This window comes from Siniperca chuatsi, linkage group LG11 (genome assembly GCF_020085105.1).
Source record: "Siniperca chuatsi isolate FFG_IHB_CAS linkage group LG11, ASM2008510v1, whole genome shotgun sequence".
Taxonomy (NCBI): Eukaryota; Metazoa; Chordata; class Actinopteri; order Centrarchiformes; family Sinipercidae; genus Siniperca; species Siniperca chuatsi.
This window is the reverse complement of record NC_058052.1, coordinates 23,945,882-23,961,388: the sequence shown is the minus strand read 5'-3', so window position 1 is coordinate 23,961,388 and position 15,507 is coordinate 23,945,882. Positions and strand designations below refer to the sequence as shown.

Below are 15,507 nucleotides of genomic sequence, written 5' to 3'. Positions count from 1 at the left end.
TTGTCTTCCAGGTGAACTAATGTAAACCAAATATGTCTAAACAAACAGCAAAATGCAAAAGTTAATGGATATAAGGAGATACAGTATGAGAAAACCTACTTACATTAGCATAATAAAACAATCCAGGGGGAATCCACTGATTGACTTATGGCTCAGCCATTTATTTATATGGTATTTTAACACAATATGAGAAGGCACAGAGGCAGGTATGTCTATAATTACTGGTAACTAGTTACCAGGACTACAGTCACATTTATTTGGACACCCCTCTGCTGCCCGGCTCTCTAACCCAGTGGGGTGATAAGCTACCAAAGCTCTTGTCAAATAAAGAACATACTATTGAGTCACTATGACTATGTTTTACAAGTCTAGTCTAGTATGTATTGCATATGTAGTCAGAGCTTTCTCCTCTCTGTCAAACAGAGCCCCCTGCCCAGCCGGTCTTAAGGCAGCGGGTTGATGATGATTCCTTTTATGACCACGACTCCTCGAATCCGTTCGATGAGCCAGATGAACCCGAGATACAAACATCCCCAGGGAACCCCTTCGATGAGCCCGACCAGGACACGGACCTCCAGCCAGACCCAGAACCCCCCAAGCCCAGACAGAGAAAAGGAGTACGGCCTGTTGACATGAGCAAGTACTTGTATGCCGACACCTCTCACAATGAGGAGGAGGAGCTTGACGAGTAAGACTTTATTTCTTCATCATGTCCTATTTCTTAATCTTCTAATCTTTCCAATCAGCTGACACAGGTGACAACTGGTGAAATATGTGAACCCTGACATGGCAAATATCAAGACTATTTAGTCCTTGGTTACTGCTAGGTTGACATTTTGGAGGTGCAATATTTTCAGATGACAATAGCAGACTTGTATTTGAAATTATGAGGTTTGGATGACAGTGTGCCTTTAAGCAAAGGGTGTGCATCTTGCATGTTTTGTCCTGTTCTGTTCTGTTCTGTTTAATTTACATTACTTACACTTTCACTTGCATTAGTACAATATAGGGAGACCTGAAGCCCCTTTCTTTATGTATGCAGCGCATTTAACCTTACGTGTCAGAGTAGAGGAGTCTGTTATATTGTTTGCTAGAGGGATTTTTGTAAGCACACATTCCTAAACTCTCGGCAAAATAGCCTACTGACATGGTTTCTGTGAGTAGCTCATACTAGAAGCAGTCTGGGAGGATCCCGGCTGCCCAGCTTGGTTACTGTTGGCAGGCCAAGTCGTGTAAGACCCCTCCTTATAGAGTGGTACTTGTATCCCCCCCCCCCAAATCAGGGCAGAGTGACGAGGCACCTCTTTCAACGGGAACAAGGGCCCTGTTGTTTCACTGCATTCTTTAACCTTGTCTCCCTCCTTTCCCTCCTCCGTCGTTCCTTCCCTCCCCCCCTCAACTTGTTGCCCCATACTTTCCCTCCTTGCCATCCTCCTTAACTTCCTTCCCAGACTCTGCTCATTTTTATTTCACCTTCCTGCTCTTTCATCCTGGCTTCCTTCTTCCTCCTCTCTTTCCTTTTCTCATTTTACATCATTTCAGTGTATGAACACTGCCAGTTAGGTTCAGTGACACATTCTCAGTTACTTCATAAGCAAGAACATTTTAAGTCATTAAATAATCCATTAGTACACGACAATATGCATCTCCTATCCAAAAAACAAAACAGGTGTGTGAATGTTTTACTCCTATAAAGGTACTATAATTTTTATATACTTTCTTTTACTTTTTATAAGGATGTATGTATGTTGAATATTAATTACTATTTCTATTTTTTGCACATTTGAGCCCATTCACAACCCATCCTCACCTTCTCACCCGGTCTTTCTTTACTTTTCCTCCCTATAGCCTGTTTTTGTAAGAGTAGCATGGCTCCTTTAAGCAATAAGGCAGTGCGTAGTGAGTGTGTGGTTGAGCGAGCGAGCGAGAGAGAGTGAAGGTGGCTGCACTCAGAGTAGACAGGTGTTGGCAATCAGAGCAGAGGGAAAGGCAGTGAAGTTGTCTAGTGGCAGTAAATGTACAGTGTAGGTTACAGTTTACCTTGCGAGGCAGCTGATCACGCAAGAATCCATGCGCTTGTGGCCGAACCACAGTGGTTTGGACCAATCGGCGTCATATGAAGAACTACTGACAGCTACGGGTGTGGTTTAGGTGTGACGACAGCGAGAAGCAACTGTTTGTTCGAAAACAACAATGGCATCTCCTAAAGAGGTTAGCGAGGATGCTGCATCAGGTTAGGTTACAGTTTGCACATGAATAAACGCTGCAGCTCCTCAATACCCAAGAAATTCCCATGATTTGCCTCCCATCTGCTGGGTAAAAGTGAAGAGGGTTAGCCCCGAAGTCTGCATCAACTTCGGCCCTGAAGGAAAACAAAGTCTACCCTGTGCTTCCCGACCACTGTCTGAAAGCTGCAGTAGGAACGGTTAACGTGATATACTACTCTTATTAGCTTTTTTACTCGCAACGCTTTTATTGGACTTTCAGTATCAAGATTTTACTCACCAAAGGGGGGGTAAATCACGATGTTACGATGGTAGAGGGCTCAACCCTGTCTGTCAATGACTAAGAGCTAGAACAAAAATTCATTCTGTGGGATCCTTCTGTCATACTCTGCACAGTCGAATGTCTCACTGATTGTGTGTGACCTCTGCAGACGAGCTAGCCGTGCCTAAATTGTAAATGTAAACTTTGGCTGTTGTAACAGGTTTTGGCTGTTGAACGAAGCTGTCACACAGATAGCCATATGTTTTAGTCCTCTCGGCTGTCTAAAGACGGACAGGTTATTGACTGGCATGTTTCTTTTGCTCTGTCTCTTACACCGGGAGCAGTTCTTTGCAGAATAGAAAGTTCAAGAGGGCAGCGCAGTGTTTTGACTGGAGCCCTTTCACATGTCTTTTAGCCAGTGCTGGTCTGTTAAAGCTGCTCTATAGGCCTGCCTGCTTTTCTTTTCTTCAGTTCCCTTCTTTTTTTCCCCCTCTCTGTATCGCTCTGCAGTTAGATAGACACCGAGTAGCTCTAACCTTCTCTTTCAAACAGATACCCAGTCAATCAGCTTTTTTCTTTCTCACTCTCGCTCTCACCCCCACCCTCTCCATCCAATTCACTTGTTTGTTTAGGATTGCTTGTTGCATGTTGAGTGAATGTCTCAAGGCCGTGCCCCTGCTTTCAGTGCCACAAGCATGCCTGTATATTGATAACACTCTGGTATGTGTGTAAGAGTGCCTGTGTGTGTGTTTCAGTGCATGCTTGCATGTGTGTGTGTGTGTATGCCTTCGTGCTCCTGCCTGTCTGTCTGTCAGTAGTCCACCTTGGGCAGTAAGGATATGAGGTCACGCAGATCTGACCTCAGTGCACCTGCATCTTCTATTACCTTACCACTTGTGTGTGTTGTTCATTGTGTTGCACCAAACTCTCATTTCCATGTAGCAATTTCCTTATATTTAACTAAACAATGAGCAGTTGGAGCCAAAGATGGGTTTAAATAGTGCTAATAATCTCAATAATTCATGTCTAGATTTTTAAATGTTCGGTACGCAGACATTTCACCAAATAGGGATCTATCTTGTGTGCTCTTATATATATACTGCCACTGAATCACATTGCTGTAATATCCATAGCCATATAAAATAATGTCTAATTATGTGTTGTACTTATTGTTTTTTTTTTTATGTAACTTGTTTTTTGTAAATCCACGACAGTTTTTGTTATTTCTTGCAATGTTGACAGTTTTAGTTTGGTGACTTGTTAACAAACACAGTTGAAAAAAAATTGGACGGTTTCACCTGGAACTAGCTATTAACAGATACTCAGGCAGATTCCCTGAGGGCAGGGCTTATGTAACTCAGATTAGCTTAAATTTCCAGTTCCCGTCCAATTTTTTCACAATTGAGAATGACTTCCGGATGGGAGCCGAAACGTCTTGATTCTGAAAACAGTGTCCAGATGATTACGACTGAAACCTTTTCTACGTTCACACTCCTCTATCTGTGCACATTACTATAACTTATTTAAAAGAAAAATTGCAGTCTGTGTAAGATCCATGCACTTTCTAAAAGATGTCATATCTTTTTGTCTTGCTCTCGTCTGTCACCTCTCTTTTCTCTTCATTCTCAGATCCAACCCGTTCTACGAGCCAAGGACATCGAGCCCTACGCGGCCCCCGGTTGGCGACCCCTCCCTCGATGTGGGCAACAGCCAGAAGAGGAGGGCTCCCCCGGCCCCAAGTTCCAGCCCTGGCCTCGGCCCTAGTCCGCCAGCTCCTAAACCAAGCTCTGGCCCAGACAGGGAGAAAGCCCAGCCAGTCGGGCCCAGCCCAGTTGCAGCGGTGATGGGGAGAGAGCTGGCCTCCTCATCCCCCAAGGTAACCAGGCTTCACTTGACCGATATTATACAGTATATAAATAACAGTCAGAGTTTAATGCCTTAAACGTAAAATGTATGGAATGGGCACATCAGAAATAATTAATTATGAGAATGTAACATGTTGCTTCTTGGCAGTTTTTAGATTGTGGGGGGATCCAGGGGGGCTTAGCTTCTCTAAAAGAGATCCCCCAAAATCCACAGTCGAATTTGAACCCTGCTTCTTAGTGAATCCACTATCACATAGACATACAATGAAGGATTTATAAAAAAAATATATAAAAAATGATTGATTTCATTAACTCCTCAGGAATGTTTGTCTGAAGACCAAAGTTTCAATTAGTTTGGCAAATACAATAAATGTAATGTAATTTTATTTAGATACTAACACAGACAGAACATCTTTAACATAAACTGAACCCTAAAATCCCAGAACTCCACAGCTCTAGGCAACAGTCTACTTACTATTCTTCATTCTGACTGATTCTTTGTAGCATGTGTTATTATAAGTGAGTGACTTATTTTGTGTGTGTGTGTGTGTGTGTGTGTGTGTGTGTGTGTGTGTGTGTGTGTGTGTGTGTGTGTGTTCGCGCTTGTGTCCACATCCAGTGGTCCTTACATTAGCTTTTTTTCCGCCTGCACAATCCCATCTTCTGGCCCATTCTTTATGCTCATGAAACTCCCTAGCTCCTCATTTGAATATAGGTATTTGTTTATTGGGGTGTTTTCGTATGTTTATTTATTTATTTAAATTAGGTAAATCGTGGCTGGGTCTAATTAAATGGCTGATGGTCACACACACTCACGGCAGGAGTCAGACCACTGGTGGGGAATGATTGGCTGGGGGGTGGGGGTTAAAAATGTGTGTGTGTGTGTGTGTGTAGGGGGGGCTCAATGAGCCTATGTGGGGCTTAAACACAGGGGGCTTAACTACAGCAGAGCGATCACAAGGGGGTGTTGACCCCCTGTGCATACACACACACACACACACACACATGCACACACTCTATACAGTTACTTATACACACAGAGACACACACAGGTCCCTCCTCCCCATGCAGCTGGCTAGCTGACTGTTTTAGTGTAGCTGGGCGGTGATGCTGGCTGTCCATGTAATTATGGCACAGTGCCTTTATCACCCAGCTGCAGTTGCCTGTGACCATGGGTGAGGGGGCCTAAACCACTTTAATTACCCAAAGCCAGTGGCCTGTGGTGGGCCACACTTCGCCAAGAGATGCCCCTGCTTCTGGAGCTTGTGACGGAAGGAGGGAGGGAGGGAGGGATGCAAAGAATGAATTGTGGGTGAGGAGTGAAGAGGAGGGGGTGCAATGAAGGAGAATAGGTGGAAGATAGTGAAGGGTAGGGGAAAGGAGAACAGTGGGAGGAAGAGAAGGAAGATGGCCAGGGAATAGTAGAAAGAGAGATAGGATGTTCACAGTAAACAAGGATAGGCCTACAGGGTTTGTTGATATATACAGCTAGTGTGAATAGGTTTCTCTTTCTTACTCACACCAAGCACTATGACACACACACACACACACATGCCTCCGCCATGTGTAGGCTGTGAGATGACCTTTGAATGTATGAAGTCAGAGAGGATTAAGAGGAGACATTCCCACTATGAGAGGCCAAGACGAAACCAACACATCATCACACTATGAACGTGTACAGAGTATAGATATGTGCTTGTGCTCGCATGCTGTATGTATCTGTTCTTATAGTTTCCTGTATGCCTTAGGTTCAGTTCAGTGAGTATGTACTGGGGCAGTTATAACCATCCCCCAAAACACAGTTAACCTCTACCTCTCTCATATAAGAGGTTTCAAGGTGTGTATTCTCCATTTATATTTATTTCTACCAACTATTCATTTGGGCAATTGGTGTGTCAGACCAAGATAAACACACACATACATGCAGACAACATGCAGGTATAATCTCAGAATGTGAATAGAAACTGATACATTGAAAGCTGCCATACTCAGTTATTCATTTACAGTCTGCCCTGAAGGGTATGAAATGTCTCATACGCATTTTGTTAAACGGAATCTTGTCTTTGCTAACCAAAAGGGATTAGCATGTCTCGTATCCCATTTACATTTTACACATTTATTCAGTGCAAAGGTAACATAAGTGCAACCATTGAACAAGCTTTAACTGCTTGATCACCATAGTTATACCCAACAAATAGTTAAGAGTGTAAGGGTCAGAGAGTTAGTGCTCAAATAATATTCCTGTGATCATGGACTGATATTTAAAAGATAGGATTTTTTTTTTTTAAATGGCTCAAGCAAGAAAGGTGCCAAGAGTTTTCTCTTAAGAAAAGACAAGGTACAGCAGTGGAGAAGAACGTTGTGGGAAAGGGAATATCATGGAGAATCATTGAGAAATTATGATGTGAGCCACTAAAATACCTATTTATTATAAACTAAAAATGAATAGCATCATATTTTGGTTTAGCTAATCTCTCTTGTCCTTGTCATGCATTAATTCATGTGGGAAGATTTAGCATTAAACTTTGTTGTAGTTTTATCCTCCTTGTCATTGCATTAAAACCACCCACTTCAATGCCAGCCTGTGAAAAATCGGGACATCTACAGGACATATGGTGTGCACCCACTTACTCTATACACAGGTATTACACATATGGATTGGATTTACATTAAGCTCTAACATGAGCTCAAAGCTCTGGATTTTTGCCAGTGGAACACATGTTCAGCACTGGCAATTTACAGACAGCATAAGACAACTCAAATGCATGTATTGAAACATGTGGGTTACCAGTTGTTGGGTTTTTTCCATCTTGAGACCATCCATGGGGACCTGTGAAAGCAGTGCTTAGCAAATTTACATTTAACATGCAGGGACAGTGGATAGATATGTAAATGTAGACAAATAACCAACATCATCGATGGACGTTTCAAAAGCATTTTGTTGTCTTCTCCATGATGCCTAGCAGACTGTAGGTCCTTGCAAAACCCAGCCAATGTTGTAGAGCACATACAATTAATGTAATCTCTGCCTGAAATGTTTGTGTACCTGTTTCTTCTATTTGGGTTCTCTCCTTGTTGGCTTCCATGTGACAATACTAAGTGACAGTCAATCCCAGCATGAGCTCATATCCTCATGTTTCACACAGCAGTGTCTGGCTTAAATGAGGGCTTTTGCAATGAATAAGGCTGAGCATCTGTACTCCTTTTTTTATTATTGCCATAAAACACACTCAAAATACTAGGCTCAGGGTTCCCCCGTAAAACTGCAACATTTCACAGTTGACCAGTTAGCAACTCGACCAAAGGAAGTGAAGGTTAAGTGTTTACCTTGACTCACAAGCGCGCTTCTTTAACTATTGTCAGCATTGAGCATTCACAAATGCGACTTTCATCTTTGAATATACAAACAGTATGCTAGCTACTTTAGTTATTTATGTTAGTATCTGAAATCTGTCTTCAGGTTGGGGAAAGTGGCACTAGGTCTCTCATTAGATGCTTCATTTCTCTCACACCAATGTATCTGTCCAGTGTCCTGTCAGGGAGATATAGATCCTCAAAGGCGTCGAGTTTTAAGTTTAGCATCTGTGAAGGAGCTGGAAGGATGGAAACGTCTGTGGGATTAATGTAAATGAACAGAGGGAGTTCCTGTTGGGCGGGTTGTGAGCTCTGTCTGGTCTGATTCAGTCCATCTCTTTTCCTTGGGGCTGATTTCACCCCTCCCTGTAATTCAGTGATCCCCTGCTCCTCCTTTTTGTTTTATCTCCATCTCTATTCCATAGTCAGACCGCTCTACACTTAGATGCTCTGATCTTTGGATTTTCATCAAGTTTCCGCTTCATGAATTATTTGCCTTATTTTCATATAAAGAAAAGTTTGAAGCTGGCATATATCTGTGGGCAAAAGTTTGAACAAAAAACTTCTATATTATCTTAATATTTACTCAAAGAATCTTGGATTAAGTGTAAGACGTCTTCAACTTTAAGTTGCTGGAACTTACTGGATCTGACAATACATGCACATCCTAGAACTGTTGATTACTATATAAAATAAAGGTTACTACAAAATAGCTAAATATATTTTGGGTTTGCAAGACTTTATTACATATTTTGGTGTCCTGCCCCATGGGTTTTGCAAGCTTTTCTTTGGCTACTACTTTACTGTACCCTTTGTTAATATCACCTAATTCCATGTGTGTCTTATAGTACAAACTATAATAATAAGGTAAAAAATTACAGTCTTAACTATAATCTAACATGGTGTCTGTACCGCTTTTCCCTCTATTTCCCTTTCCTTTTTACACACACTCATTCTTTCCAGAGGTGAGAAAGTGAACCAACACTAGAGGTATGTTTTCTTTCTCCCCTTCAGTTGAAGGGCTTGTGTGATTACTTATGTTAATCAAAGGGTTCAAATTAAATAGAGTTTTGTAGGTTGTGAGAGCTCCTGTGCCGGGGGGAGGCAGAGGCCAGAGCTCTCTTTCCTCTCCCAGACTTTGTTTTCACAGCCCCTCCTTCAGTTCAGACTACCTCCAAATTGAAATTAGAATAAATTAACATTATTTAATTGAGTTCGCAGAAGGCTGCGATATTTCTTAATTAGCTTTCACCGGGGTTCGCGGCAGGAGAGGACCACATCCGCACAGTGAAGTGTTACTGAGGTTGACGTGACGACTGAGATGTTTTTGGAGGACAGAGTGGAGCCCAAGAGACAAGGACAGTCATCTCTGGTCTTCTGATCTTTGCCCCTTCCAAGGTCTCTCGTCTTGTTATCATTATATCCGTTCCAAAGTTATTCTATCGTCTCTGATAACTTTGACATACCTTTTAACAAAGAGTTTCAGATGTAGGATGTAAAGAAAGTATAGCTTATGGCATAATGTTTTTAAATAATGGTTAAATACAGTTTATATGTAACTTTCTGATACTAAATATTTTTCAGTATCTGAAATTTGAAAATGATGCGTCCAGGACTTCTCAGTTTTCACCAACACTGCAAGCCTTATTTGCTTGCATTAAAAGAAAGAATGTAGCATTAATTCATCTTATATTCTCCTGTATTTGCCATCACTTTTGTCAAGGCACTATGGGCTTTACCAAGAGCGTTAGTATTTGATTTGTTGCTTGAGATGATGTTTTTATAAAGTAAATTCAAATTTAAAATAGGGCCTGTATTACTAAATTTACTTGATTATCGTTGCTTTTTCCTCATAGTTCAGTGGAGTTGAGAAAACACTCAGCATCTTTCTTGATCAAGGTTAAATGTTCTGGATAAAAGGTTTAAGTTTAAAGTAAATATAAAATTTCGCCATTTTCAGTGCAGACATGTCTTAATCATGTTGTGCAATTTGTATAGTACTGTAGTTACTTAGAAGAGAGCTGTCTCTCAAATTTCAGAACCTGGAATTAATATTAGCAGGGAAACAGTCATAGCGGTCCATTTCTAAGACCGAGGCATTGAAGACTGAGTAGCTCCCCTTGGTCACATTGGGCTTTCCATAAGCTGTGTAATATTAGAATAATCCTTAAGAGGAGTAAGGCTAAGTCAGTACCTCTCAATGTCTGCCTTTTCCCAGTGTGGACCCCTCCCCAACTCTTGAGTGGTCTGTCATTGGATCTTGTGGGAGAGAGGAGACCCAGTTTCTTCTGTCATGCAGTTTAGGTCCGATCATTTGGCTTCCTGTTGTCGTTTCGTGCTGCAGGGCATCGCTGTCATCAAGTTAGGTAGAAAGGTATAAGACACTACAGACTTCTGAACAATCTCAGCTGTTTAATCTCTTCTCAAAAGTTGAAAAAGTTTAAGGGAATGTTTAGATAAGGTATTGTTCTGCGTCAAGTTGTGTAAGGGTCAGTTTTAGGTTTGCCTGTTTTGTGGATACCTAAGTCTTTGAATAAACTAACTAAAATTTAGAGCCATGTTTAAAAGACTTTTCAAGAATTTGTGCCTGCTCAAGGAGGAGCTGATCTCCTCACAAGACTAATATAGGAAGTCTGACTTGATACACAATAATGATCCTGAAGTCTCACAGGGCTGACGTTGGTATGTTTAATCATCTTAAGTGAATAGATAAAAATCTAATGTTAATATGTATTCAGTGACTATTCTATTCAATTAACAGAACGGTTGCCATGAAAGAACAAGCATGTGTGTTGTGTGTACTAATGTGCGATCTTGTGTGTGTTGTGAGGGATATATTTTGATGCAGTTACTGTAATGCAGCTATCATTTTTCCACCTCTTCCTCTGTTGGGTGCATGTCGAGTTCACAAGTTAAGCACTGCGAAGAGCTCACTCTCCTCAATACCCGCGCCGACTGGTGTAAAAGGGCCTTCCGCAAAGCGCCGCTTGTAATCTGCCTTTGGTAAGTCCTCCTTAGTTTTATCTGCCAAGGATTACCTCACAAGCTGCAAGCAGGAGAGAACGGGGGAGACGCAGAGCAAGAGAGAGAGAAATGAAAAGCAAGTCAAACAGAAAACGATGAAGATGGAACAAAATGAAAACAAATCGCTGTGTAATCTCTGAAAGAGAGAGACATGCTTTAGAGTTGAAGGGAAGTTTCCCTCGCCACTCATTTAGAGAGGGAATTGACTAATCCCTCCATGATTGATGTCTGCTATGAGAGGCTCTATGGCAGACTAATAGGGCTTATGAGGATGACCAGAAAGTCCTTTGTGTGTGCATGCCTGTGTGTGTGTGTGTGTGTGTGTGTATGTGAATGAACCAAACCTTTTTGTCTTGTGTGTGCTTCTATCCAGTGGTCATAGAGGCCAGGGGTTTGAATGACATAGCGGCCGAAGAAGGGGTAACTTTATCTTAATCTGGTTTTAATCTGCCCCAGTCCTCCAGGTGTGTGTGGGCTTAAACCCAAAAGGATCCAGGGTTTTGGGGTGAGGTTTAAGGGGGCTTCGGGTGAGGAGATAGAAGTCCATGCACTTGAAAACTCCTTCAACCCCCAGAAAGTCTAGGACCTCCTGCACATTCTTGAAAACCATGCTCACTTAGTCATGCCATATCTTACTCCCGTCATCCTTAAGTGGCCCCTGCTACATTTTAATTGAATTAAACCAACCGTTCGCCATAATTTAAAAAGGACCGTAGAAGTACCTTATGAATTAGTCTGAGTGATTTGTCTTTCAAATCGTGTGTGCGCATGTGTTCGTGCACACACATGTGCACTCGTGTCTGTGTTTGAGGAAAGGAGAGCGAGTGTGGAAATGATAAGGCTTTAATTGCCTCTGTATAAAGCCCTCCAGTACCCCCTCTTTTGGACTGTTACGGTATGCAGGTGTGTGCTCTTATGTGCTATAGGAAATACTAAGTGGCATTTTCAGTGGGATCATTCCCTTAGCTTTTAATTTAGCACTCGAGTGGGAGCTCAGTTGACCTCAACAAGATTTGATCATGCAGTTCTGTCTTGATCATAATGCAATCGGAACAAACATACTTACATACATACAGTGGGTTTGCACACTCAAAAATGTCTTTATCGTCTTTGTTGGAATGCAGCAAATTTGACCACAGGTAATTGCTACTACTTGGAGTTGAAGGCTATTTTGCTGTAACACCCATTTCTATTCATCTTAACAGCAAAAAAACAGACCCAAACAAATACATTCATAAGTATGTTTTGGTGTTTAAATGTTTAGCTAAGATTGTGGATTGGTTGACTAAAATCTGATGACTGAATTAACCTTAGCTAACTGCCAGCTAATGTTAGCATGATAACATGGCAAAAAAGAGAAATTGCTTGAAGCAACATGGTGTAGCAATGGCTTTAGATGACTTGCAAATTAGGATTTGTTGGTACATGCGCCAGTAATTCCAGCAGCACCCACAATGTATCAAAAGTGGTAAACCCATCATACATGTTAACGACAGTGTGAACACCTGGGTACCCTTTTCTGCTAAATGTTAGAACCTACTTTAATGTCAGTGATGTACCATAAACTGCTGCCTCACTGTTGTTCACATGTTCTTTTCCCTCTCTTTGTCTCTTTACTTTCTTGATCCTTTCTATACCTCCTCCTACCCATTCTGGATGTTCTTCTCATACTCTTCCCTCTTTTTCTCTGCCTGTGTGTAGCATTTCCCCCACCACACCCTTCCTCCATCAGTATGTGTGTGTTGATGCATGTGTATTCTGATCAGGAGTCAAAGGGGTGACTTTGTAATTATGTTCATTTTAATTGGCTGTGCTATCACCCCTCTCATCACTTTGGAGCCCATACTGCGCTGGACAATGGCAGTCTGTAGTGGGGGGGGGGTTGCACAACTTCTGTGTCAAGACACCCCCACACACACAGTCAGCCTCTTTACCTGCAGAACTTAATTCCTAAAGTGGCCTCCTTAATGAGTTTTCCCTGCCCAGGCTTAGATTAATTGATAAATGGCGGTGTTATCAGCAGAGCTGATCTCTGAATCCGTTGCACCACTAATTTGTTTGTTGAACATGGCAGTTAAAGGAGATTAATACGTTATAGATTTATAAGAGACCCCCCCTTCCTCCTTCTCTTCTGTCTCCTAAAGCTTATTTATTAATCTGAGGAAGATGAGGAGGTGGAGGAAGAACGAAGAGATGTGTGGCCTTTGGATTCTTTTTCTGGATTCTTTAAAATCTGGGTTTTAAAATATACATATTAAACATGCATATTCATTATTTCAAAGGAAGTTCTTTCGCCAGGCCAATAGTATATAACATTACAACATACAGCAGATTCATTAGTTAACGCCATCTGTCACTCTGGTCAGTCTATTAATGACCAGCACAGTCGATATTTTTAGAAGGTATCGTGCTTTACCGACAGACACAGATATTGATATTTGAAAGTTTAAATCATCCGATAATGATATACCAGCTGATTGTGACCATAATATATACTGAGTGGGACATTTTCCAGTTGAAACATAAACTTGTCAGTGCTCTCTGTCAGTGCTCTCTGGTGTAATAGTGACTGGTTTCTAAATTACTTCAAACATATCTTTATCTGCATTATTGTACAGCAATCTCTTCTTATTTATTGGTTTGTACTTTACACTTATTTTAGCTTTATACTTTCTATCCACTTTTGTACTTAATTTATCTTAGCTGTATTATAGTGTATTATATTTTGATTTGCACATCTCTTATATCTTACTAGAAACAATTGTCTCGTTGCGGACTTATTTATTCTTATTTCTTTTCTATTAGTACTTCTATTCCTGTGTGCATCGACGTGACAGTGAGCAGCTGAAACGAAAGTTTCCCTTCGGGGATCAATAAAGTATTTCTGATTCTGATTCTGATCTGATGTAAACACCTATAACAATATGTGCGTAAAAGCCCATATTAGCTGATTTATTGGTCTAGCTCTAAGCACAATCACTGACAAATACGCTGCATTCAAGTCACATCAGATTTACTATGGATCGAAGCTGCCAACATGGGTGGCAAACATGGCAGCAAGTTCTCCAGTGTTTGAAGTGTGAAGTATCAATTGGACCTCATGACAACACCAAAGAGCACCACAACAGTTGACCTGACAGTCACTGTTTTTCATGTGTGTAACATAAAGTAAATGCATACAAACTTCATAGTTGGAGCAGCACTGAATTTTGGTTATTTCTGCATGTCATGAATGCAAGTTAGTTAGAGTGTGACACAACAACAAAGACTGACTGGTGGTGTTGCCATAAAAACGAGGGTACAGGAAGAGGCAAGAGGACAAAACAGGCTTTGAACTCTCACTCTGAAATGGTGATAAGAGGTGGTTGAGACCTCATGTTGTGAGTAGTGGATGAGGAGGAGAAGGGATGTACTCAAAAGGAGTTTGTAATCTATTCTGCTGTATCTGTGTAACCCATAGGAGGGAAAAGACTCACCATTAGTGATGTTGTCTTTTTTTGTCCCTAACTGGATCTTAGCTTCCATACCATCGACCCTCACCACCCCACCCCCCCTACCGCACACACAGATACACACACTCAATCCCAAACCTACCCACCCTGCGTGTCTTTTTTTTCCCCAGCCAAAGCTAATTTGCAGAGGCGTGAGTGTGGGTAATGCTACTGCCGTTTCCATGACAAGCTAAAGCCAGCGCTTACACCACATTATGCCCCTGTGTTACACGTTAGGCGAACACGCGGGCGGGTGGGCACACTGCAAGCTGGCACAGTCACTCGTTTGTCTGCCTGCCTCTTCCAAACTGTTATTTCATGATGGGTTTTTTATTTTTTTCAGTGAATGGTTTTTATTTCAATTTCAAAGCATTGCCTGTCCTCTCCTGTTCTGCTTCCCTTTTTTTTTTTTTTTTTTTTTGCTGCTTTGCATGGTTATGCCTTTGGAGCAGAATAGGCCTTGGAAGCAAAATGGTCCTGGAAAAGGAAACCGCTTTTCCTGTTTTTTGCATTTTACATCTCAGTAGCCAACTGCCGAAAGGCCCTCTGTCTTAGCCTGCAGGTTCACTGCTAGATGGGAAGCATATCTGCTTCTGAGCGAATCACTAGCAACCCCCCATCACCATCATGATTAAAGTATTTACATATTTTCCTGGTTTGTGATATTACACAAAGCCGAGGCATAAAGATTTGTTTAAAAAATTGTGGAACAAACAGTCCAATATTGTCTGGCATAGCAGCTTGAGTGCCTTGCCCAAAAGTAGCAGGTTCAGGTTCATATATTCAACCTCCCTGCGAGCTCTCTGGTGCAAAGGGTTGTTATTCTCTCTCCACCCGTTCACACACACAAAATGAAGCCTGACTTAACTAAACAGTGTCTACATGCACTGTCACACATACGTGCACACACACTTTCTCTCACGGCTCTCTTTGCAAGGAGCCCCTCCTCGGTGTGATTACAACAGTAATGTGATATTTCCTTTGTATGTTAATGTGTATTATTTTTCACGCTACATTCGCTCCCCTCTCCTGCCCCAGCCTTTTGTCCTCCCCCCCTTTCCCTATTGTTCCATCCACTCCACATCTCCATTTACATAATTGAACTTTTGATTGGACTTTGCTCCTTCCACTCTGTTCTCATGCAGGCAACGTTTGAAATCCGAAGCATAATTTCATGGGTAAGATGACGCGAGGCGATCATTCTTTTTTTCGCTCTGCCTTTTCCTAATGTGAAGACGTCGGACATAGAAAGCCCAGATTAAACAAATTGCTTGTTTTGATTGAAT

General features: G+C 41.7%; 1 protein-coding gene across 7 annotated transcripts in view; it reads left to right on the top strand.

Moving 5' to 3' along the window:
* LOC122884166 (N-acetyllactosaminide beta-1,3-N-acetylglucosaminyltransferase 2-like) overlaps window positions 1-15,507 on the top strand; it is a 200,026-nt gene that overhangs the window by 102,548 nt on the left and 81,971 nt on the right. For all 7 annotated transcript variants that reach the window (XM_044213628.1, XM_044213627.1, XM_044213625.1 and 4 more), the window contains 2 exons: window positions 424-688; window positions 4,117-4,363. In XM_044213628.1, the coding sequence (XP_044069563.1) occupies window positions 424-688; window positions 4,117-4,363 (512 nt within the window). The remainder of the gene's footprint in view (window positions 1-423; window positions 689-4,116; window positions 4,364-15,507) is intronic.